The 25,821-nt window shown below is 35.6% G+C and overlaps 4 protein-coding genes across 4 annotated transcripts; 2 read left to right on the top strand and 2 right to left on the bottom strand.

Annotated features, from left to right (window-relative positions):
* Positions 1–367: 367 nt before the first annotated feature.
* On the bottom strand, positions 368–2,935 carry PKNH_1422000 (palmitoyltransferase DHHC8, putative; the record flags this gene model as incomplete). Its single annotated transcript, XM_002262072.1, has 11 exons — positions 368–410; positions 561–609; positions 753–895; positions 1,091–1,164; positions 1,280–1,388; positions 1,576–1,663; positions 1,766–1,819; positions 1,968–2,014; positions 2,113–2,226; positions 2,576–2,696; positions 2,884–2,935. The coding sequence occupies 11 exons, from the start codon at positions 2,933–2,935 to the stop codon at positions 368–370; spliced, it is 894 nt and encodes a 297-aa protein (XP_002262108.1).
* Positions 2,936–3,994: 1,059 nt separating this feature from the next.
* On the top strand, positions 3,995–12,841 carry PKNH_1421900 (conserved Plasmodium protein, unknown function; the record flags this gene model as incomplete). The annotated part of the gene is made up of 1 exon (XM_039113645.1): positions 3,995–12,841. The coding sequence occupies one exon, from the start codon at positions 3,995–3,997 to the stop codon at positions 12,839–12,841; it is 8,847 nt and encodes a 2,948-aa protein (XP_038970016.1).
* Positions 12,842–13,213: 372 nt separating this feature from the next.
* PKNH_1421800 (uncharacterized protein) lies at positions 13,214–13,824 on the bottom strand (the record flags this gene model as incomplete). The annotated part of the gene is made up of 3 exons (XM_002262070.1): positions 13,214–13,321; positions 13,533–13,628; positions 13,801–13,824. 3 exons carry the CDS (start codon positions 13,822–13,824, stop codon positions 13,214–13,216), a joined length of 228 nt encoding a protein of 75 aa, XP_002262106.1.
* Positions 13,825–16,599: 2,775 nt separating this feature from the next.
* PKNH_1421700 (conserved Plasmodium protein, unknown function) lies at positions 16,600–25,725 on the top strand (the record flags this gene model as incomplete). Its single annotated transcript, XM_002262069.1, has 4 exons — positions 16,600–17,710; positions 18,139–24,848; positions 25,036–25,512; positions 25,654–25,725. The coding sequence occupies 4 exons, from the start codon at positions 16,600–16,602 to the stop codon at positions 25,723–25,725; spliced, it is 8,370 nt and encodes a 2,789-aa protein (XP_002262105.1).
* Between the last annotated feature and the right edge of the window lie 96 nt (positions 25,726–25,821).

Raw genomic sequence — 25,821 nt, 5'->3', positions numbered from 1 at the left:
TGCACATGCCACTGCCTGCCATTTGTCGTTTTTCTTTTCGCCATTTTTGTCATCCTTATCGCCATAATTACATTGTTTTAGTTTTTAAAAATTATTTACTTTAAAATTAATATTTATTTTTTTAAATGTAACTCAAGTTTCCCTTAATTGCTTTCGTAAAATTGAATGTATATATGAACTTTTGCGATTATGGCAATAAAAATAGTTCATTCTTTTTTGCAATAACTCCCTTGTGTGCTTTTCATTAAATGGAATGTAAATAAACATGAAATTCAAGAGGCTACAAATAGTTAGCGGGATAAACAGAAAAAATTAAAAAAAAAAAAAAAGTGAACAAAAAATTTCGCCCCTCCAGACAGTTACACATTTACACCGCCGTTATTTTTACAGTTTCTGTCCATTCCACTTGCCTGAAAAGTTAAAATTAATGGAGGAAAGGGATCGTGTGAAAAAGTTGATAATTATGAATTTCCATTTGTTCCATTTTTTGTTGCAAATAAGGGAGACCTTGACGGCATCGGTCAATTGGGCCAAATGTCCCAATTTGTAAACATGCTTACTTCTTGATAACGGGCGTAAGGAGAAACTTTTTCAAGTTTATGAATTTACCTTGGGGGTAGAATTGAGCGAGAAACGAAGTGTGTGCGTGTATGTGGCAGTGGAGAGTTAAGGCATAGAAATATATTTACACATGCGCATAGACCTGTGCATACAAGCACACGTACAGGTATATCTCTACATTCGTCTCTTACCCTCATCGAAGGGGTTGTCATCCTCGTATAAACCCTGAATGTCCTCATACGTCGTTCTATTGGAGAGTATCATCTTCAAATGGTAAAAAAATAAATTAATTAGCAGAAGGGAGGATGGGATGGTGTAAATAATATACAGTGCACTGCAGAAGAAAGGGGAGGGGAAAGGAGGGAAAAAATGTATTCACCCTGGAGGTAGGTGTGTGTGTGTGTGGGTAAAGCTAGAAAAATGGTTAATCACTCAATGGAGTTATCCCTCACTATAATGTTTTTTTTTTTTTTTTTTTTTTTTTTTTTGTTGTTGTTTGCTCGGTCCATTTGAGTTTGCTTTAATTTACATATGCGGATATTCAAAGGTTATGTAAAAAATAGACCCTAAGGTTATGTTTTGGTATTCCTTCATGCAGAGGCACTGCAAAAGGGGGAGAAATGACTAAATGAGCGTAGGAAGGAGTGACTAAACAGTTATTGCTGTGCCGCAGGAAGGTGATCTTTGTGCATAAATCCGCACACTCCTTGTCCATTACAATAAAAATTCCAATAAAGGTAAAACATATTATTGTTGAAAGGATTGACAAATTCAAAATAAAAAAAATAAATCTCCTATAGTTCCGCGTCCCAATACAGTTTCCCAACCTGAGTTGTGAATCGAAAAGGTGAAGAAAAAAAAAAGGAGAAAAATGAAGAGAAATGAATAATGGTGATAATATATAACGAAACATGAAGAAAAACACAGCATGCTCATACTCCGTGGGAATATCGAGGAGTCGCCAATGCAACAAGTATAAACATTTGAGGCTCCACTTTGGTTCTCGTTTATTACCATACGCAGTGATGATCAAACTTGGTAACACAATTATTGCACACGTAGCAGTGCTTGCTCCTTGGCTCTTTAAAATGGTTGCAATACACTGCAGGGTGGGGTAGAGAAATGGGGGTGAAACGATGAGGAACAAGCGGACAGATAAATGGATAGACAATCGAATTAATGAAAAAAGAGGATGAAAACCTACCACACCAGAAGCTCTTTATAATAGTGCCATTTATCTTTACAGTTGTGAAAGCAGCTAAAGGAAAAGAGGGGCAAAAAAATGAGAGGAGATGAGTTTATGCGTAAAAATAGGGAAAGCAAACCATCTACAGGGACATGCAGAAAAAGATGAGAGCACTGATGAATGAACAGAATTTTCGCTGAGCAAACTACACTCTGCGTACTTCTTCCCCTTGGTAACGCTAAATCTACATAACTCTTTTTTGGAATTCTGCAAAAGATGAAAAAAAAAAAAGTAGAACAAAATTTTATAATATATTAAATTAATGTAATAATTTAACTTTCCAGCGCATTCATTCTCTTTCTCACATTCCAGGGTCACAGAATGCCGTCGTCGTCAGGAAAAATAAAACTAAAATGAAGAAAACCGTTATTGAAAGTATGGCAAGGCTTAACAATAGGATGGTCTCTACGTGGGAATAGCTGCAATTTGGATGGTAAAAAAAAAATTATACATGAAAATAAATGTACGCGTTGCGACACTCTTGTAAGTTTTTAAAACGGTGACTGAGGGAGTAACTCTAATTCGTTTTCGCTTCTCCGCTTTATTCCAGTCCTTTTTCGTATATGAATACGTTGAAGTGTACTCATCATATATGGAGGCACACATAGGAAAGTAGACATAAGCGCGCCTGCATCTACGTTTTGTTCTTCGCCTCAAAATTAATTATTTTATTTCCTTTTGCAGGGGTGTATTTCCTATTAAAGGGTGAACATGGGTCTCTCAGTACCCTGTGCAAATGTGCAGTATAAATTTTAGAGGAACACTTACACAATTATGTAGATCGGGAGAACCGTAATGATTATGATCGTGTAGGTAAAAATGAGGTGAAGGATATTTGGCCCCGTTATGACATTTCCATCACAGAGAAAAATGTTATTGCTTTCGTAAACTAGCGGGATGAAAAAGGGAAAAGAAGGGGGGGAGGGAGAAAATGTGCGGAAGTATGTATGCAAATGTGTACTTCAGTATACATCTTTTCCGTGACATGTATAGGATTCAAAGATATATAAGCAGGAAGTCTATTAGGCATGTATGGCTCTTTATTTTTTTTCTCCTTTTCTATAAATGTGCCGAACCCTTATACAACGGTAACAAGAAAGGAGCTCTCGCCCCTTTTGTTTGAAACATTTACGTCAAAATAGTTTTGAAAAAAGTATAAAAAAAAAAGGGGGGGTCTTATTTCTGCAAAGTATATAAATGTGAGTATTCCTCATCTATGCAAAACTTCATCTAATAATGGATTCCTAAAGGGGGAGGCAAAAATGAGGGGAAAATGGCAACAATAAATAGGTTCCAAAAAATGGAAGCCAAATAGATTCCCCCAAATGGCGCAAAATAGGTTACATCGCAGCACCTCCGTTGTTAAGCACAAACGCGATTGCACAGAACGTGTATATATATATATATATATATGTTACGCATGCGGCGGGGTTTTACTCTCCAGCCAATGCAACGCTTACAACGCTTAAAAAAAAATGTAAGCACCGTTTATATGCGCATACAATGCACTCGCGATGGCGATATATACGTAAAACATATACAAGCGGAACGGGCTCCCTCCAGTGGAAGGATTCACAAAAAATAAAAATAAAATGATGATGCACAGATGCGAATGGTTGTAAGCATATATGCGCGTAAACGTATAAATAAATCTACGTGTAAATGTGGATATACAAAATTGTGGAAATATGCATAACATATGTGACAATTTTTAAGTGGCCGAATGGATGTAAAGATTCCTATGAGCATTTTCATGCTAGCCGTTTAGCACAGATGCGCTACTGACAACACCGCATAGGCTATACATAGGTTACATCATCTGCGTCGGCTGCTTTGGAGCATTTCATTCGGCAGAAGTTCTTACCTCAGGGAGTACCAATTTGTATGCAGATCGGGAAAGTGTTACGTACGCACGGTAGGTTTGCATACCCGTGTATACTTACGTGTGGAGCGTACTTTTTCACTAATACATGCGCGCCAATTCATCCCAGGATAATTAGCGTGTAAAAAGGGGGGCAGAAAGATAGCCGAGAAACTTGTGGTAGGGGAAGAAAAAAAAAAAAAAAGTAAAAAAAAAATTTCTGTTTCTGTATTGGCCCTAGTGAAGGAAAATAGACTTCAGTTAAAAGGGGCGAAGCTCCCGATATGCCAAATAAACTAACGATTTTTTAGGATGCAAGAAAAAAAATGACAGGCTTACAATTTTTCGGAAAAGTAAAAAAAACAGAAATACAGGAAATTGAGAAGAAACTATTGCACATTCACAAGTGTGTTACTAGAAGTTTGACCAATACAAACCTTTTAAATAAAGGAGAAATAATACTCCATTGGAAAAAATGCCATATGTATGTAACAGATGTGAAAACGCATGTAACAGAGTTTTTTGAGAATTACAAGAATTTTGAGATATGCAATGAAATCAACTTATTAATTGGTGAGTATTTTATGTACCTTATTATATATTTGAAAAATGTGAAAATTAAGAAAAATCCCTTGAAGATTCTTAATTTGTATATTTTTGTAAACAATAAGTGGAAAGATAAATTAATTTACCATTTTTTAAAAAATCTCTTTTTAAAAAATGAAGATGAGGAACAGGATTGCACTAATTGCAAAACGTTGATAATCGAATATTTCATAAATAATTATGGAACATTTCGGGAGGAGCACATTGCCTTATTTTACACGAATATATTGAAATACATTAATAACAAATTGAAAATAAATTTTTTAAAAAAGAACCAAAATTATTTAAACATTTTTGCCAATTTTCTAATCACTTATAATGGGAATGCAACACTCCAAATAACGAGTCACATGCTTAACGCCTTTTTACTTATTGCGAAAAATTTAAAAAAAATTCTCTTGCAGTTCCCTTTTGATAAAGACATTTGCACACATGTGTGCTTGATTTATCAGCAGGTGAAAAATGTCATAGAAGCTTACCGAACGAGTGTATGTCTTCTTTTGTCCGACAAGGTACATCTCTCTCCCATCTTACCAGTTGGACTTGAAACCAAGCGGATAAATCAGCAGGAAGATCCCCCTAGCGATGCGGACAGTGATGAAGAATTTGACGCAAGTGAGGAGGAAGATGTGGGATTGGATGTGGAGACGGGAATCAACAGCAGCGTAAACGACCAGAACGTTATTATATTGCACAAGTATTTAGGCTGCATAAAAAAGATACAACAGCTGCTTCAACAGTGTGATAACATTATTAAGGAGAAGAAAAAAGAAAACCCCTTTTTACTATTGTGTAAATATAGGAGCATATTAATTATAAAATATAAAAATGTAAAGCGCCTGAATATTAGTGACAACTTGGAATATTTTATTTTATTTTTTAAAATAAAAAATTTACTATGCGAAGGGAGCAAAAACCCGTTTTTTATCTTTCTGTGCATAGACAGCATAAATTACTGGTTCCAAAAAAATGAAAAATTGCAGTACATTTTTGAACATGCCAAAGGAGCAGATTTAGCAAAAGGAGAAGAATCCGAAGAGTGTTTTTTTACCGATGGATTACCCAATAGTTATGCCGATGATCGACTAGGGCATAATGCAATGAAGAGAAATTGTCCCGGGAAAAAGGTTTCTTGGCCAAATTATAACTTAGCGAATGGGAACATCACAAATTTAGACTCTACCGATTTGTTGCACTTTCCCCATGAAGGTGAAGATAAAATTTGGGAAGAGGACTCCACCCTCGTTAGGCATGAACAAAGGGTTAAGCTTAGTCAAAATTACGGTTTTATTGATGGTAAGGATGACGATTCTGTATACTATGGTGAAGGAGAGGAAGTTCGTGAGGATGCCAAAATGATAAGCGAAGGAAACAACCCTGAAGGGGTACGGAACGCACAGGCGAACATTTCACGAGTACAGATGGACGAACTGATCAAAACAGATGGCTATGTCAAGATAAGTAGTTTAAGAAACCACTTTGAACTTTTGTCCCATACAAATAGAATCAATTTTATGTCCCATCTGTACAGCGCAATTATGAAAAGCTTACTAGCAATCCTAAAAAAGTATTCATGGTATAACATAAAAATTATATGGAAAAGTTGCATTGGCATTTACGAATTTTTACTGAGCAGCAAGAAAAATACATTTATAAAAAAAGAAGTATGTGATCATTTAAGGTATATAATTTTTAATCAGGAAAAAAAAAAGAAATATATGTGTTTATCGTTGTTGTTAAAATATTTTAAAGAATCCATGTGTGAAAAAAACGTATTGGAATATCTTTTCTACTGCTTCTTTCAAAATGACGACTTTTTCATGTTCAGTCTATACGAACTCATAAAGCAATGTATTAAACACATATTTATCCACGCGAAGGATAAGAATTTGTTGTATTACATTTTTTTAAAGAATATTTTAATAACCGATAATTTTTGCATGAAGACTTTCTACATAAAAAAATTTATCGAGTTGTTTTACAAGCACGATAGTAATTATGTGTACTTTATCTTGAATAAGGAGTATTCTGACTTGCGAAAATATTTTGATGCGACCATCCAGGAAGAACAAGAAGGAAGATCCATTCAAGCAGATCCAATGGAACCTGAACAAAACAACGTAGACAATTTTATTAACATGAACAACATGAACAATGTGAAAATTTCCATGGAAATGACAGACAGACATTATTTTTTATTTTTAATGAAGCAACTGTTGGAGAGAAAAGACACAGAAGAAGTTACGTATAACTGTGTTGTGGACCAAATGGAGGATAACATCTTCTTGAATTACAAAATTGTGAATGATGGAATGAACTCGTTGGAGAAAAAAAACCCTAATATGAAGGAAACGACGATGGAAGGAAAATTTTTGATTTACAATTTTCACTCTTTAGAAAATATCGCCTTCTTAGAGCTTTACACATTATGCACTTTGAGAAAATACGAATCCATCGAAGTGGTATATTACAAAGGTGACTACTTCTATCAACTCGGGAAGAATGTTTTGCTAAACGTGAAAATCCTAAACAACTTTTTCTACTTCTCGAATGACGAATTTGTGTTGTCCATCTTGTCCTTCATCTGCGAAAACAAATATTTGAACCTCTGTGATTTGTATCTATTCCGCACCTTCTTAATCACCTCCATAACGAACATTTCGAGGACAAGTCGGGATGCCTACAGAAAGTACATTCTTCTGTTCTTTGAGAAGTTTTTCATATATTACCAGAGGATGGTCGAGGTGGACAAGCGGAGAAGCTACAACACCGAGGGGGATGTAAACGCAGGTGCTACCCATATGGATAAACATTCATTTGAAGTCCAAAAAGTTATTTCTTTCTTGTATGGGAATGTGGAGATGGTGAGAAAAAACTCCGTTTGTGATACACCGAAGGAGGTTTACTCCACCTGCATATTTCCTTCTACTGACGAAAAGCACGTAGACCACAGGGAGGGTATTTTCCTGTACAATTACTACCTCATGAATATCTTATTTGTTCTGTATAAGAACATTAATAAAGACATGGGCATTGAGGCAACGGTGTACTGCTCAGATATACTAAACGCGGTAGTGGATTATTGCGCACATTTCGAAAATCTTAATTTCTTATTTTTCCTATTCAATGCCAAGACGACATGGAAGGAGTTTTACCTAATTTCGAAAGAGATTTTTTTCAAAACTGTGAATATAATTTTGCTAAAAAGAGAAAGTTTTGCCTGCTTAAATAATGCATTCATTCATTTGGTAAGATCGCACAGGCAGGTGGACCATTCGTTTTACGCTTTCCTACTAAGATTATGCTTCATTTCGTTAAATCAACGTAGGGAAGTAAACAAGAGGGAGGAAGGAATAGTCACCCACCTTCTCACTTCCACAAGCAGTGATAAACATGAGATATACGAACGGGTAAATAATTTACGCCGGAATACCAATAGGGAGTATTCCCCCCCATGTGATTTTTTCAATTGTCTCATTAGAAGCAGGGACATTGAACATATAAAAGAGGACAACAAGTATTTAATAAATTACGTGAACTACCTATTCAGTGATAGAAGCGAGAAGTGTGAGAACCGTGAGAGCGACGCGATGCTAAACATTCCATTGTATATATTCGAATGTTTTATTAACAAACTTAAAAAAGAAAATATCGTAAAATTAACAAAACACGAGGACATAGAAAACTGCGAAATGTATAAATTGGCCTACTACATAAACGAGTTTATCTTATACCTTAAGGACAACATGGATTTCAGCAAACACATAGAGGGGGCAGCGTTTAGGAAAAACTTCTGTGAAATTAGCTTATGCAGTTCGAGCACATATTTGAATTTCGAGAAGCATAAATTATTGAGTCTATCGAGCGAAGTGCTTGAATCGTCGGATGGATGCCAATTAATATTGTTAAAAGTTTACATGTGCAACGTGCTTCACTATTTTATCAGTTATTTGAACACCCTATTTTTAAATGAGTCGAAGAGTTTTTTTTTCGATTGCAGAGGACACCTAATTTTTGAAGACGAAAGTGAGAAGGAAGCAACTTCTATTATTATTTGGTTGTCTATCAAATATATATGTATTTTGTTCACCTCCATCATTGACTTTTCCTTCAAATTTAATATTACCACTTGTGAGGGGGGTGATAATCTGGGAAAACAAAACGACTCCACGGTAGGAAATGGTAACTCGAAAGGCCAAAGTACGAAGGATGCAAATTATGCCAATGGAAAGAAAAACATTACTTTGTTCTTTTTTGACAGTACAGAAATTCACCTCATCATTCAGAACCTTCTGTGTCTGCTATTGCACTCCAAGCATATAGCATGTCAGCAGTATCTGTCGGATTGCCTATTGGATATCTGCAGAATTATAGTAATGAGGAGTGGCGAGAGTATGCAAACAATTCCGTTGTTCTACGTGTACATCATTTTGCTTATTTTTAAAAACGAGGGGGGAGTATCAAAATGTAGGGGGGAAGATGGAAACCAGGTGGACAAAACTATGGACGGGCGAGCACATATCCCTTCGGATGAGCCCGTCTTGAACGGAAACCCAGAAGACCCAGAACCCAACATTGAGTTCCTAACGGGAATTATCAGCCGACTGAACAAAATGCTAACAACGAAGGAGGAAAACAATGTAAACGTAAGTGAAATTTTATCTGCACATTTTTTAACAGGCAGTTTTACACCCCCCAAGTGGGAGGCACATGAGAAACCCACAGTTCAGAACGTTACCCAAAGGGAAAACAAAAGAGAAAGCGGTGAAACGAAATCTGGAACATCTCCTCATGTGAATCATAACTTCAAGTTAAATGACAAATTGAACATGCTTATTTGGGATGACCAACGTATTAACACAAATTTTTTGAGAAAGTCAAGCAACATGTGTCTAGCGCTAAGTTCTTTAGCCAAATCGTATAGAGCAAAAGAGCAGTATATCATATACAATTTTATCATAAAAATTATAATCAATTATTTGCTTAACGGAAATAATAAGTATAAAAAGGTTATTTGTGTGAACATTATAAAACATATATACACCATTATTGATAATAAAACGCTTTATGAATACATGAGTGATATTTACAAAATAGCTTTAACCTACTATAGGAGTAAATTTTTCTGCTTGAAAAGTGCGAGCACATCACTGTACAACATATTAACAAAACGCCTGTTGGCCAAGCTGAATTATTCTTACCATGTATCGTCAAACATGTATTATTTCTGTACGGGGAGCAAAAGAAGAATATTTAAAAACATGAATTTGACTTTTTTCGATTTATTAAATTCAGTAAATTTGTTAAAGATATTTTTAAATGTGTTTATAAGAAAAGGCAGAATTTTAAATGGACAAAATTTTAGAGAAAATGAAGGTAAACCCTTTTTTGACTATTCCAATTTTTATGCCCAATTTATTCCCATTTTGATATTTTTGTCGAACATTATAATTTTTAACAATGATGATTATTTCTTACTGAGAAATGTCAAGGGGGATTTAGTGGCTGCACATAGCGCACACCAATTTTCGCCACACAATGCATCTCTGGTGGACACAGGGGGGTCAGCTGTAGAAGAAGTTGACAACCCGAGCGATATGCAAGAAGGGGGAAAAAACACAGAATTGGAAGAGGATCGTACGGATAATCAACCCTCCAACGATCCAGACGGGGAAAACCAAACCCAAATAAGCAACATGAACATATACTTCCTTTTTGTGGAGCACCTGAAAAAGTTACTGACGCACGGAAATTACTTCGTCCAAGTGCTCATTTGCAGAATAATCGTCAATGTGTATATGCACATATATTTGAAGCTGAAGAAAGAAAATTTGATTTTTAACTTTTTAAACAAAATTGTAATAAATGCCATGGAAGGGAATAAGAAAAATTGCTACCTTCTTCTGTTCATAGAATTTGTGAAGAGAAAGGAATCCAAAACGTTAATGGAGGAAAATAAAAAAAAGTTCAGAAAAATATTCTTCCAATTTTTATTCCTATTTATGAGAAGCGAAAGGTATATAGAAGTATTACTAATTTTGCAAATATTAAACATCCTGTATAGTAAAATTTCCATTTCCTTGGACCAGAATGTTGTGGATTTTCTGTTTAGGCGGTTAACACTATATCAGGATGACATGTTCATATCCGTTTTGGTGAATGAATTATTGATGAAGATAACTAAGCGGGTTGAAAATTTTGTTGCCCTTCTGGACATATACACATCGAGTAAGAACGAGAGGCACATAGAGTCCTTCCTCTATAACTGGTTTCTGCACACAAAGAAGAGGTACAAGAAGGAGTTTCAAATAAGGGAGAGGCAGCTCAGCGACATGTCAAATTATAGTTCTTTTAAGTTTTTCTCTCAATGTGATAAAAAGGGGGTGAAAATTCCCCTGGGTGAGAAATGGTTAGATGAGACTAAACAAAGTGTCACTGGTGATAGTGAAGGAGAGGTCCTTGGGGGGGACGGTAAAATGGACGAATCCGTGGATGAAAGGATGTACATTTATCTGTACCTTTTACTTTTCCAAATAATACACACGTATAAGGACAACATAAAAATTAAGAAATACTGCTTCAGTATAATCTTGACAATTGTGAAATTTATATCCATTGAAAATTTGTTCCTCTTCGAGCGTATGCAGCACTATTACATAGAGCACGTTGACCAGAACTATCTGGACAAGTACATCATTTCGTATAGCTACCATATATGCGTGAAATATTTTTCCATTACACAAAAGGCAGAAGGTAAGAAGAATCAGAAGGAGCGCTACGAATCTGAGAACAAATTTATCGAAGCTATTTACAACTTTATCGACACAGAGAAGGAGAGAAATATATCATCCCTCAATTGTAACTGGAAGGAATCTCTTTTTAACTATGCATACTTTTACATGCTCCTTTTCCTAAATTTGGTGGCACGTCTGTGTAACAAAAATTCGTTGACGTATACGAAATATTTTGTGAAGGCCTTCATGAACTACGGAATTGTTGAATATAATTATGGTCGTCTGGAGCAGGAAGAAGGAGAAATGAAAAATGTAGAAGCAGGTGGAGGTGCTGATATTGAGAATGATGTCATGGTGCGGAAGGAAGAGACACATTCTTCACTTGGATACCCTACCAGAAATGATGCACCAAGTTGGAACAGCAGAAATGGAACGAAAGGAAATAGAGAAAATGAAATATTTGATGTGACACAATTTTTGAAGAATAATTATTCCGGTGAAGGTACCCCTCCCCAAGTGAGTACTCCCAATTATGCACTACCGAAGGAACAGAGTAAAGAGCGCGATGAAGGGACAAGCGCATATAAAAAATACAAAGAGTGGTATAGGACGGATTTGAACCAATGGATAATGGAAGTAGTGAAGAAGAAAGTGAGGAAACAAAATATTACAATCGATGTTGTATATGTCAAAAATTCACTAAAGCATCTCAGAGGGCATAATTTGTTTACTGCCTTCTTTGTGATACTTTACTCTTGCCTGATATTTATGTTAAATGATGAAAACGAACTGATAAGGTACAAGGCCAAAATTGCAGTGTTCCATATGATGAGGAAGAGGGCGTTAAATATGTATGGAACTGTTAAGGACATAATCTCTGTTGAGTTCTTCATTTATTACCTTTCCATATGGCACCAACATGTGGCCCTACATATTTTAACCTTTTGCATATTCCAAACGAAGAGCTGTATTACTGACAAATTTTATTACAACCCTATTAAATTATTCGATCAGGAAAAGTACAATTTGTATATTAACAATGTGTTACTGAACCATTTGTTTGTGTTTTATTACCTATTTAATATCACGACGATTTACGTGGAAGGGAATCCAATAGCGGAGATTACCGACTTTTACCATTTCATCGACATGCTAGGTGGTCAAAAAAAGGATATCTTCATCAGAAATGTAGACATTGAAAATGCAACCCCATTTCTTTCGAAGGATGAAACCAGTTTGGATGAACAAGATTTATACGTGTTGAAAAATGGTTCCGTATGGAAGAAGATAATGGAAAGATTAATCCGTAAACGTGCCTTCTGTACGGGCTGCCACATCTTGGGCGGTGAAGAGAAACCATCCCTTAGAACCTCCTATTTGGTGTCACACAGAAAAGGTTTGCTAACATTCTACATGGGAAGCTTTCTATTGTTCCTAGAAATGGAATACATGGCAGACATTAAGAAGAGCCTAGACAATTATTCACATCTCCTAGAGTCCTACAAAAATGTGGACCTCTTTGATTCCAACTTGGTCATTTGCTGGAGCAATCTCTTCAACAAAATAATTATTTTTCTAATCAACATATTCATTTTTTTTCAAAAAAGTACATCACTGTATTACAACAGTTATTTCTACGAAGAAATAAATATGATTAAGTCGAAGACCGCATCAATTTATGACACCTTCAAATTGGTAAGACATGAAATGAATCCTTTTTTACTGAAAACTATGGAGCTTCTGTTGTCCATCATGGACACTGATTTTTTAAAAAACAAAAATTTCTTTTCAGATATATACACGTTATTATACTCTTTGAAGGGTTCCCTTTAGTGCGTTGTATGATGAGCTCACGTGCAAGGCCTTTTATCCGCGTTAGAATCATTTGTCACTTTGACATTCCACTTTACTTTTCGGAGAGTCCACTGTCATACTGTTTGACTCGGTCACTAATTTTTCCGACGTTACTTTTGTACCCAATTTTTTGTTTCATTTTTTTACTCTTTAAAATTTTTTTTTTAAATATTAAACTTTTTTTTCTTTTTATTTCATAATGGGTTTAATTATAAAAATATAAGTTACGTAAAAAAAAATAAATAAAAAAAAAAATAGAATAAAGGAACAAAGTAGGAATGGAAAGTGGTGAATTGCTGGACGAACAAAATGTGCATTTGAAAGGATTATAATTTGTGCCCATTACGAATTTTAAAATTTATCAGGAAAGCACTCCTTCACATCCTTGTTGTGTTTATTCTGTGCATGTTCCGCTAACTGTGCAATGCTCTGTGTCTGCATAAATACAGTATAACACACCTAGAGGGGAAAGGCAAGAATTTCATGAAAAGGTCACGTAATTTTTTTTTTTTTTGCGTATTAAATCCATTCGTATACGTACGTGGGGCTCTTCAGTAGAATTGGAACATTCACCCTGTGCGAGTACGAAATGAAGTTTCCCCTTAGGTAGACAACCCACAATCATACGTAGACAGGAATCTATGGTGCCCACTTTACTCCGCCAACTTACTTTGCAAATCACACTTAGAGCGTCTTTGTTCGCTTTCAGCTGAGACTTTGCCGCTTTCACTTCCACATTCTTCCTCTCCCTTGCTTGATTCCTTTTCTGTTCACAAATTAGGGGTGCATGCGTGGAAAGGTATGTATTTCTATATATGCAGATAGGTAGATACGTTTACACAAATATATATACTTACAAACGCGTAAGTACGTGTGAAATGGTGTGTACCGCTACGCAGTTTTTTTTTTTTTTTTTAAATGTTTTTTTCCAAACGTACACAAGCGTTGCTTCCTTTTCCCATTTTGCTACTCCTAGTAAGGTGTACTTATTCCCTTTCGATTAAGAAAAAAATCAAATGTACGTCAAAGGGGCAGAATCAGCAAATTCGCAAGGTGCACACAGATATATTTTTGTACGTTTATGAGTATGCCCGAGCGGAAGCCTGTACTGATATGCATATGTACATGTGCATATCGTGGACTGTTTTTCTTATTGCATACTTAGCGTCGTGTACATAAAAAAAAAAATATATCCTGGAGAATTTTTAAAAAAAGTCAAATAGGATTCAAAAAATCAGCGTTTCCTTTTTCTTCATACTTTTAAACACATTAAATGGATTTTAAATTATTTCCTTGTACATATACACGTTCGACGTATTCATTGCATATGCATGGCAATTCGTATATACATGAGAACAAAACAGGAATAATAACATCACAAAAGGAAATAATGGGAAGAATTTTTCTTCTCGTTAAGGCGGAGGAAAAAAGATGAATGCATTTGAACGAATAATTTGTTGTACAGTATGCAGAAAATTAACTAATGATTTAAATGGTGAAATCGAAGAAATGCTTCATTAGAATGGTTACATCACCATGGTAAAAAAAAAAAAAAAAAAAAAAAAAAAAAATGATTATATACAAAATACGTTAAGTACGCAAATCGACACAGAAGTAATAGCGAATGGATGCACAATCGCAAGGAGAAAAAATGAAAATTTTAAATTGCGAATATGCGAAAAAAAAAAAAAAAAAAAAAAAAAGTAAAAAGTAAAAAGAATGTGAATAGAAACAAAACGTTACATGCAACAATTCGCAAAACTGCAAATCCTTAATTATTTGTCATTGCCAAATCGTAAGATTTATTTCTGGTCATTTTTCGCACTCTCCCCTTTTTGCATTTCTCCCCCAATTTATTTTTTTCACATTTTTATGATTAAGTGCTTTGTTTAAACATTTAGGGGGGCTGAAAATAGCTTTTACAAAGGTTGCAGGAGTGTAGCCCCATATGCTCATATTTGCATGCGTTATACATAAACATATGCAAATAGGTATGTGCATCATTTATCCTTCCTTGAAATCGTGCACCTGTGGAAGGAGAGCATGACGTGCGATTTTACGCATATGGCAAAGCAGCATCCCGTTGACTTTTTGGGAATTGTGAAGGACGAATATAGAAAGGAAACAATATTGTAAAAGAATAAAAATGAGGCATGACGCACCTCCTCGGATGAATTTTATTTGTCCACTAACCTTAGGGGGTGGTAGCCATTTCCATAAAACGAGACACACATGTAAAATGTTGAAATGGTCATCTCAACCACGATTTCGTACGCCCCGAAGTATATCCACTGTTAATCTGTTGTGTTAAAATTTTTTTTTTTTTTTCCTTCATGAAATTTTACAAAACATTATTTGCTAAATATGGGAGATTTTAAAAAAGGGGAAAAATAAGGTTAAAGGTAAATTGGGGGCGTTGCGAATAAAGTATGCTGACACTATCACCAGTGTAATGCTTAGGAAACTCCGGAGTAACACCTTCCGTTAGTAAGGCTGTCTTTGGTGCAGAGCAATACGAATGAGGTAACCTTTGGTGCTTCTTACGTACCACGTACTATGCACAATGTATGCGCAAAGTGGACAGTTGTGGTGATAACTTTTCTAACGACATTGTAGAATATAAAGGGGTAATAAATGGACATTTTATTTTTCCTCCTTAACCATGCATGGCGTAAGTCTTCTGCTCTCCTTCATTCGTCAAATTGGGCATATAAATGAATAAATGAATAAATGAATAAATGAATAAATGAATGTGTAACATGTTCGTAAGGGAATGCGAACGTGCGAAAAACGCTCCATGTTTTTTTGGCATTTCGTTATTTTTGCAAAATGTTAGATACACTATAGATGGATAATGCAGTCATTATCGTCCATGTGTTTTGGAACCCTCACAATTGTGTTCCCTTCTTTCCAATTTTGATACTTTATAAAAAAATGACATCCTTTTTCTCGAATCGCTACCCCTGTTAAAAGGATGTAATTACGCCACTGTATGTATAGCAAGAAGTAACTATCAATTTACCATATATTTTTTTACATCAGAATTGTAACATCTTCCTTCAATAAGTATGAGTGAGAAAAAGATTAAAAGGAAAACAAAAATGTACCACTCGTTTGGAAAAAAAAAGAGAAAAAAAAAAAAAAAAATACAATCGAATCCCTCTCATATAAAGGTATATAATTGGAGAGTGCAATTCTGTGCACGTAAAAATGGAGGAAAAAAAAATCATACAAATGTGGACCTCATTACGATATGTGTAAATATTTCCATCTACACGAATTAGCGGACAGAGGCAGTCTTTTTTTTTTTTTTTTTTTTTTTTTTTAAATGGAATATATTTTTTGTTCTTCCGTCTGTATCATTAAAATGTTAGTTGGGTTAATTATGGAGAATAAAAAAAAAAAAAAAAAAAAAATACAAACATTATAGTTAAAAGTAAAACATTTATCAAGGAGTAGTCATTTTTTTTGCTGCATCGTAATAGTATGCATACAGCAGAAAGTACACTTTTTTTTCTTAGATTTATGCAAATGTGAAAATATGCGGAAAATTGTTTATGTACACATGTAGACACACTTTTTAACAACATTTGTCTTTACACTGGCACGCCCCCATGGTTAGCGCAATGAGGCTGACACATATTTAGAAGCGAAAAAAAAAAAAAAAAAAAAAAAAAAAATTGTTGCACGATTGCATGGAGGTGTAGTTTAGTGCCAATTGCGCTTACTTACCCATAATGAAATCTACTTCTTTTATGAAAAAAATTTTTATCTTTAATGTAATCATTTCTCTTTTGAATAAATATGTAAAAAGGGAACCCCGTGATATTTCCTTTTTTATATATTCGTTAAAAATAAAAGGTTTTCATAATGAGGATTTGAACAACGGCGATGAATACACTGGAGACACGGGTGGTGGTGGCCGTGAGGGAGGAGAAAACGTGAACGGATCTGTTACAAACGTTGCAGGAGATAGCAGGAGTAGAACTAGCGTCAGCAGTAGCGCTAGTTCTGTTGAAAGCAACATCCCTATGATTAGCAGTGCCAGCAAAATAATGAGCATAAGCCAACTAAATGCTACGATCGCCAACTTTTTCTCGAACGCTCTGGCGGAGGCAATTAGAAACAAACAGGATAAAGGAAAAAATCAAGATAACCAGAAAAAGAAAGATGAAGAGGTGGAAAATAGAAGAATACCGATAATACATACTTCCATCGATGATATTAAGAAATTTTCGCATGTGAAGGGGAAATTGAAATTGATCTACGTAAGATCATTCTACGATAATGGTGGTCGTGATGATAACATGAATCTCAAAGAGTTATATGAGGCAAAGTTCCAATTTTATAAAGACAAAGTTATTTATGTTACAACCTTTGCTTTGGTAAAAAATTCTCTAAGCGATAATATTAACCAAACAGAAAAATGGTTCAATGCCTCGATGAAGCTTTTACAAAAAAATTATTATAATATATCCCTAAGATGTAATCCCATAATGGAAACATCATATGGAACCATTTCATTTAGCGCAGATGAACTCAAGCGATTTGAAGCATTAAGAAAGGCTCTGAAAAAAAAAGTAAACATAACACATGATAATCTTTTTTACAACTTGGATATATTTCAGAGTGCCCACAGGAAATACCTCCAGGAGATCAATTACAATTCTCTGCATCCCAATTTTATGAACAGCCTAGACGCAGAGGTTGGTCATTCAGGTGTTATGGATTCTTCCAATCTAGAGGATGATCTTCTCAGCACATTAAGCCCTTTCGATAGAATGAAATATGTATCCCACCGGAGAATCAAGGATAGTCATAAGATAATGTGTAGCCTTGAGAAAGACTGTAAGTGTAGCTTCAAAAAGGTTTCGTGTGTCGGATTATCCTGTAACGTAGATATAGAGCATCGTCATTTTGCATGTGCGAATTTTTTTTAAAACATTTTTCTCCTGTAAAGGATGTGCACTGTTATTTTGTTAACGTCACCCATACGTTGCGATATAGTGCACTTAGGAGTTACTCCTTTTTGTTCCAAATTTGTATAAAATTAGGGATTACAAAAGGATGTATTAATGTAACCCAATTGGGGGCTATTTATCCGTTGATCGACTTCCTTCCGATAACCGTGTGGACTTTGCGCACCGTGTGATGAGAACCGACTCCGTGTTCGCAATTGTGTGAGCATATACATATGAGCGCCATGCACACCTGTAAGTGCAATTTCAAGAAGACAAAATTTTTTTTTTTTTCCCTCCAATTCCATCCCACTACAGTTAAGAAGGTAGAAGACCGATTCATGGTGTACAATTTGATACAAGACAACATAATCGTATCGGAAGAGACTACAGACATTATCATTTTTGAGACGAGCAACAATGGAATATTCACCTACGACGCTAAATATTCCAATGAGATAAATCTGATAAGTAATAACTTTGAAATAGAAATTATGATGGACAGTAATGCATTCATAAACGAACACGATAAATACTTCTACTTAAATAACTATGATTCTGTACAATTGGAGCTCCAGAATAAGGGCATAATAAAATATGATTTTATTTACTCTTGGTTATCTACTTACTTTATCGATAGCCATAAGTATAAATTTTTTTATCCCTCTTTTTATGTGTCCAAACAGTACGACAAATTTGATAACGGGTTATATGGGATCAATTTCTACACACCCCCATATGATAGTTTCTCCGAGGGGGTAGGAAGTAGTTATACGCACTTGGATCGTGGGAAGAGAGAGGCAGATAGTGACGTGCCATACGAGGGGGTAAGACAGGGGGAACCGGATAGGAGCATTCGTAACGATAAACGTTTTTCCTTTTTTGAGCTAAAGACAACTTTACATAATGAGAACGTTGGAAAGGGGAGTTCTGGGAGCACCTTAGGAAATGATAGCAACAACGGGATAGAAGGCGGAAGTAATCAAGACAATTTCAACTACGGTTCTGAATTGAATCCGAACCATTTTGGAAGTGAAGATCCTGAAAGAGAAGGAAGGGAGGTCGAAAATTCTCATGACCCTTCACATGCCCCTTTATACCCTTCTGGTAATAAAGAAAATGATAACAATATGGATTCTAACATGAATGCCCAGATAGACAAAAGAGAAAATAACGTGCCACATAAAAATGTTAAGGTGAAAGATGCAAAGACCAAAAAAAGTACTAAGAATGAATCAAACACAAGTGACACTGGTATCTCCTATCTTGACAGTGTCTTTGGATACGTGAGAAAAGTGAAAAATATCATTTATGGTGATGAAGAAGATGATTCTACCAGCGACAGTTCTAAGAAAACTTCTGATAAGCATGAAAAATCGAAGATGCTGCAACAAGGTAAGAACACAAATTGGAATTCCATATTTTCTAGCTTCACACCGGATGACGAAATTGTACCTTCAAATGAAACATACGACGAGGACACTCAGAAAACGGAGGCTACGAACATATCGAAGGAAGACCTCCGGCCAGTGGAGGATCAGGCCATAGAAGAATTTTCCCCCATGGAGGAACCGAATAAAGATTCTGAAGAGCCAGCCAACGATCAGCCAATATCCCCCCTTCCAACAGAGAACCTCGAAAATGATCAATCGAAGGTGAAAGACGCATCTGTGGAGGAGGTACTCAATGTAACAGAAGGGCAATCAACCATGCCGGAATATGCGTCCACACCAGAAGAGCATCCTACTACAGCATATCCTTTCTTTCTGGTACAGGAATCCCTTCCGGCGCAGCCAGAGGAATCGGCCCCGCAAAGCGCCTTTGACATAAGAAATGACGAAGACATTGAGGAACAGTTGGAAAGAAAATCGAATGAGCATTTCGAGCAAGACCCCGAAGAATCAAATGAAGAAAAATACGAAAAAAATGAGGAGGAGTATTTTGAAAAAAAAACGGAAAAGAATTTTGAGAAAGAGGCAGAAGAATCCTTTGAAAGAAAAGTGGAAAACCAAGTGCAGGAGATAGTACCATACAAAATTTATAAGCACCCTTCTGACAAGAAAATAGAAGATATGAGTAAATTGTATGAAGAACACAAATACGATTCGTTAATCCCATTTCTGTATAAAATATTTCATAATAAGACACTCCTATCGGATTCGTTTCTCAACAGTGACCATAACGAGAAGGATGGTTCTGATAAATCCTCTGTAGAACGAAACTCAAGTGATGATTCTAACGAAGATTCTAATGAAGATTCTTCTCCTTCACAACATGGATTTCCCAACTTATCGGAAGGCAGAAAAGCATTCACACGAAGATACAGCGACACTGATAACATAATTGTAGGAGAAAATGTTGATGAAAATTTAAAAGACAAGATTTATGAACAGGATGGAAATTTTACAAAATATGAAGACATAATAGGAAGGCATCCAAGTAGAATAATTGTGGGATTACTCCAAGAGGGGAAACAAAACATGTTTATTCTGGATTGGCTATCTGGGGATAACATTCTATGCGCCCTTAAATCCACAGCGTACAAAGAGTTACATTATAATATGGTACGAAAAAACTATTTCAAAATTTTGAATAAATTTAAATTTGGAAGAGATAAGGAATTGGCCATTCTGTCTAGTGATACAAATGGGGTAACCATGAGTGCAGATTTCTTTCCTCATTTTTCGGCCATAAAATTTTTTTTTAATGACAAAAGTAATAACAACATCGATAACGAACTTAAATCATACTTGTTGATTATCCACTATTTGCTAAATTCATATAACAGTCCTTGCAAGAATTATAAAAATGTAAAATATTTTTACAGTGGTGATACTTTTAATGTTAGTCACTTAAACTTCATCAGTGACAAACTACTCTCGCTACTCTCCGAATGCGCCATGGAAATTATGAATTGGGATATCCCCACAGGGATGATAAGAAAAAATGAAAATGAAATAAATAGGACTATTTTCAATAGAGCTTTAAAAAATGTGAGCAGAAGTATATATCACTATGCGTTAAAATATAGAATGATAAGAGGAAAGGATGCAGTTCAATTTGTCATGAGTAATTATAACATGCTGGAAGACAATTACAACGTTAAGTATAATTTTTTCCTTAACATAACGTCTAGATTGTTCTATTTCCATGCTTTAGGTCTGGTCCATGGAAACATCAAGGCAGATAGCTTCTTTATCCAGGAGAACGAAGAGGATGATAAGCATGTGAACGTTCTTCTAAGGACTTTTAAGGACACTGTGGAAGAGGGTGGTTATGGAAATTTCAAAGGAAGTGCAATTTACGCAGCTCCGGAAAAATTAGAATCGTATTTCAATACTATCAGGTATAATTTAAAAAGTGACGCTTTTTCGCTGGGATTGAGTTTAGGTACTATATTTACAAAAAAAAAATTTGTCCTACAAAAGGTAGAAAGGAAGTTAACCTATCCCGTGGATAAATACATTCTGAGTCTGATCAGAAGAAACCCCATGGTTTTACTATGGATAAAATCCCTTAATCCATTTTTACGGAAAAGACTAAATATATTTAAATTTAGATCCTACTTGAAAGTTAGCGTGCAAGAAATGAAGAGGAGGATGTCCGAAAAAAGTGTCTACAAATGGTTTGAGGACAAATTCCAATTTATTAATTACGAGGAGGAAGATAAGTTGCATGCTCTTTTTACAAAAGCCGAAGGGATAAATTTATCCGGATTCAGCAACAACTCGTCCAAAATGAAAACCGGAGAACAGTACAAGGGTTTGGACTCCTGTTTTTTTCGTTACACTCATGCATCGAACACAGAAAAGGAAGACGACACGCATTCCCCAAAGGGATCCTACTCCTTTCATACGTTCATGGGAGAATCTTCATCCAGTGACAATAAGGAAGGTGTTTCTTTTTATCAATTTCCCGTGGGGGCAAATCGTAGAGGTGCGTCTAAACGAGGAAGAAAACATAACGATGGTGAAAATGATGGTGAGAACGATGGTAAGAACGATAGTAGCAGCGGTGGTAAGAGCGATAGTAGCAGTGATGGTAAGAACGATAGTAGCAGCGATGGTAAGAGCGATAGTAGCAGCGGTGGTAAGAGCGATAGTAGCAGCGGTGGTAAGAGCGATAGTAGCAGCGATGGTAGCGGAAAGTGTAATGGCGATGGTAAAACCGTCCAAAGGAAGAAATCCTACTTTTCAAGCATTTCCAAACACGAATATGAGGAAAGTTCAGGAGAAACGAATAGGAAGTTCCGTAAATGGAAAAAAGGTGATAAGGAAAATATTTACAAAATACCATTCGGTAAATATTTCGAACACCAAGTGGATTACTCCTCCTTAGATGCATACAATAGGAAGAATTATATGAACGCATGTTACCATTTTAAAAACGGAGTTGTGGGGACTGCCATGAAGACCCTATCTATTGAACATGAACCTTATAGGTTGAACCTATTTGACATGTATCTACTTAACAAGGAAAAGTTAACCTATTTGGTCGACAAAGACGATAATGTAAAGAATTTAATGTCCATTCTACAAGGCTTTTCCACTCCAGACTGTAAAGTAATATTGAACGATAGAATATATGGCAAATGGTACAGTGTTCGAAAGATGGTTCTTCTAAAAGCTTTACTTTTTTATGGCTACTTTAGCCTCCACGAGAGATTATCATACGAATTTAAATTATACGAATTGCAGAATTTCCCCCTCAGTGAAGATAATAATGATACATTCGAAACAGTGGTGACGAGATGCATGCAGAGGGCACACTTCAATGAATTCGGTAATTTACTCTTGGCCCAATACATATATGATAATTACCACGAAGGAAATCAGTATACGAGTATATTCATAAATTTCTACGCTGTAAACGATACTGTGTATTATATAGACACGAATAAGGTAACTAATATGATGAGACGATATATAAAACAAAGCCTTAGCAAAATTGACTTCAAAACTGCAGACAATTTTCTACACTATATGAAGAGAAAAGAATTGTCCACGTATATGGACATGGTCGAATTGACTCCAGTAAAAATGGACAAATCAAATTATCTGGACCTGCACGAACATAATGTCCCTCTCATAAATTCCTTCGTCATAAAAATAGATAAATTTGTAATCAAAGATATGAACATAAATTTGGCCGTTCTTCTAAATAACGCCTTTTGGGGGGTGAAAAATAAGTGTAAGTGCGTCAACTATACTCATCTGCATGTAAGAAACAGAAAAAGTGATTTACCAAAGGGACATATAAGTGGAGAGAAAATGATAGATTTGCACAAACCTGTGGGTACTTTATTAAGAGAAATGATTCCAAACAATATTAATATGGAAAGGGATAATAATCCAAATGATCTTTTGTCCTGGCGTACATTCAAAGAGAACAAGATCCACCTAGATGTTGTTCTTCGAAATAGTTTACACTTAATAGAGAGAAGAACACTGATAGCATGCTCGAAAGGCCTAAATAAAGTCGCACCTGTATACTCCCCTAATATTACAAATGATCACGAAAACGAAATGATGAAAATTAAAGTGGGACTGGGATCATCAAAATATTTCTATTTATCTTTTAATATATCTTTACTTAGATCAGAAGAAATAACCTTGAAAAATGTAATTTATTTTATATACAAAAATTATAAGTCGCAACTGGACAGAAATGTCACATATAGCCATGTAGGACGAAAGAACAAGCGTAGGAATTTCAACTGCCTTATGGTAAATGAACAGAACACTTTTTTTTACAATAACGTCACAGGTAATTTCATCAAAGAAATTTCCCTTAATAAAGTCATCTCCGCTTTGTACAATGTTGACCTCATGGAGCCCTCTTATGTTATTAAGGCTGCACTTAATTATTACAACAATAGAGCGAAAAATTCCATCTTGTTTAGCCTGGTAACTATTTGTAATTCCGTTCGTGAGAGGAGGAACGGGCGTAATGCCAGGAAGTCAGAGTTCGTTTTGGAATCGGCGCCCGGAGTATATTCGGGGGGGGAGGGACAAACTGGGAACGGAGAAGAGGTACAAGTGGAACAGACAAACGTGGAACGGACAAACGTGGAACGGACAAACATGGAACGGACAAACGTGGAACGAATAAATGAGGAACATACACAGGACGAAATTACAATTGTCAAACCGCCAACTGATGAATCCACGAATAATGAATCCATTAATAATGAATCCATTAATAATGAATCCACGAATAATGAATCCACGAATGTTGAACCCACGAATGATGAACCGCCAACTGATGAACCGCCAACTGGTGAACCGCCAACTGGTGAACCGCCAACTGATGAACCGCCAACTGGTGAACCGCCAACTGGTGAACCGCCAACTGATGACTCCCCATTTATGCCCTCTGAAAAAGAATTGTCCTTTCTGCAAAGGCAAAAAAATGTCATAAAGACAATCGATAAAAATGGTGCCTATCACTACGGCACCGCGGAGTGCCTGCACTTCTTACACAAAAAGGTCATCAATTTTTTCCATGACAGTAATATGACAAATGCTTTCGATCAGATAACCATTCCATCGGAGTACAAATATATAAATAAAAAGAAGAGATTGAAAAATGGCACCTTCCAGTATAGTACAAGAACAATCAACTTTAATATCATTTCCAATGTGATGAATTTGCAACGATATGAAAAGGAATTGTACACCCTGGCCGATTTTATCAATTTAATTATACAATGGTTGGTGAAACAGGGACCCTTCGATATAAAAAATAAATGCAACTTTTTATCTTGTAGTACCCACAATTCACATTTTGGTATGGTTTTAAGCATAACCACAGAAAAGGGAGTTAAGCATATTCTATACAAAAATGATGAAGGTCTGATGAAATTTCTCTTTTATAATATATTGAAAGATCGTGAATCAAGACAGTATATCCCCGAGCTTATAGCATCTGCAATTAAGTTATACAATTTGAAGGTAACATTTTTTTTAAGGGATGAAATTGGCGGTATATTTCCAGACCTCCAAAGTTTGCTTAACCTTCCGGAAGAGGTAATTTCAAGAAACATCTACTATTTATGAATATGTTTTCTTCCCCTTGTGAGTTTTCTGAGTGCACATTTTCTTCATTCCTTTTTTTTTATCATGTGTCTTTTGTTTTATGATCCAATTTGGATATGTTAGAGTCGGCACCCCGTCGTGAGTGTACATATATATTTCTGTATGCCCCCCCTTGCAGACCCCCCCCCTCCCCCCATTTACTGACTGCTTAAAACAGCTAAAGGGGAAAAATGTGACCCTGTATGGGGATGAGGAAAGCCAAGCAATGTACGTCTCCTTCATATTAGAATTTGTAAATAAAAACATTATGTACAGAATATCCAAGGATATGTTTAACAAAATAATATACCACTTTAATAACCAGGAAGTGAACAAGAATGAGGGAGGGAATTTACGAAAAGATGTTTTGTCGTCTATCCCCGAAATTGAAGACAAATTTCGGCATGTGTTTTTAAGCGAGCTAAGTTACTATGTCAACATCTCCACTGAGTTAAAAAAAAGAAACAAATCATTTTCGGTTACCATGAATCCAAAATTTTACGAAATATTAAGTCAGAAATGTAACGAATATGAAGGAAACTGCTTCTACCATGTTCAGGAGATCATTAGCAACGTCAATGGAACATTTACAGAACCCGTTTTTGTTGTTAAAAATGTAATCACGCTTGTTGGAGGGAGAATAAAATGCCCATAAGAAATATATATATATTTATATATGTGGAGGTGCATTTATTCTCCACATAACATCTATCTGCATATAGATTTCTCGTTCCTTTCACCTTTCTCCCCCCATTAGGTGATGAACCTTTTCCTGAGAAGAAGAATCCTTGCTGTTTTAAGCAGAATAAAAAATAGCATAGTTAGTTAGGCATCATGAAAAATGATCACATGGACAATTACACCCGTTTGTACATTCAGGGTTGTTTATCTTAGACGCATATGCCGATGTAAACTAAGAGGATCT

Source organism: Plasmodium knowlesi (genome assembly GCF_000006355.2).
Source record: "Plasmodium knowlesi strain H genome assembly, chromosome: 14".
Classification (NCBI taxonomy): Eukaryota; Apicomplexa; class Aconoidasida; order Haemosporida; family Plasmodiidae; genus Plasmodium; species Plasmodium knowlesi.
The sequence above is the reverse complement of the archived record's forward strand: the minus strand, read 5'-3'. Positions and strand labels throughout refer to the sequence as shown.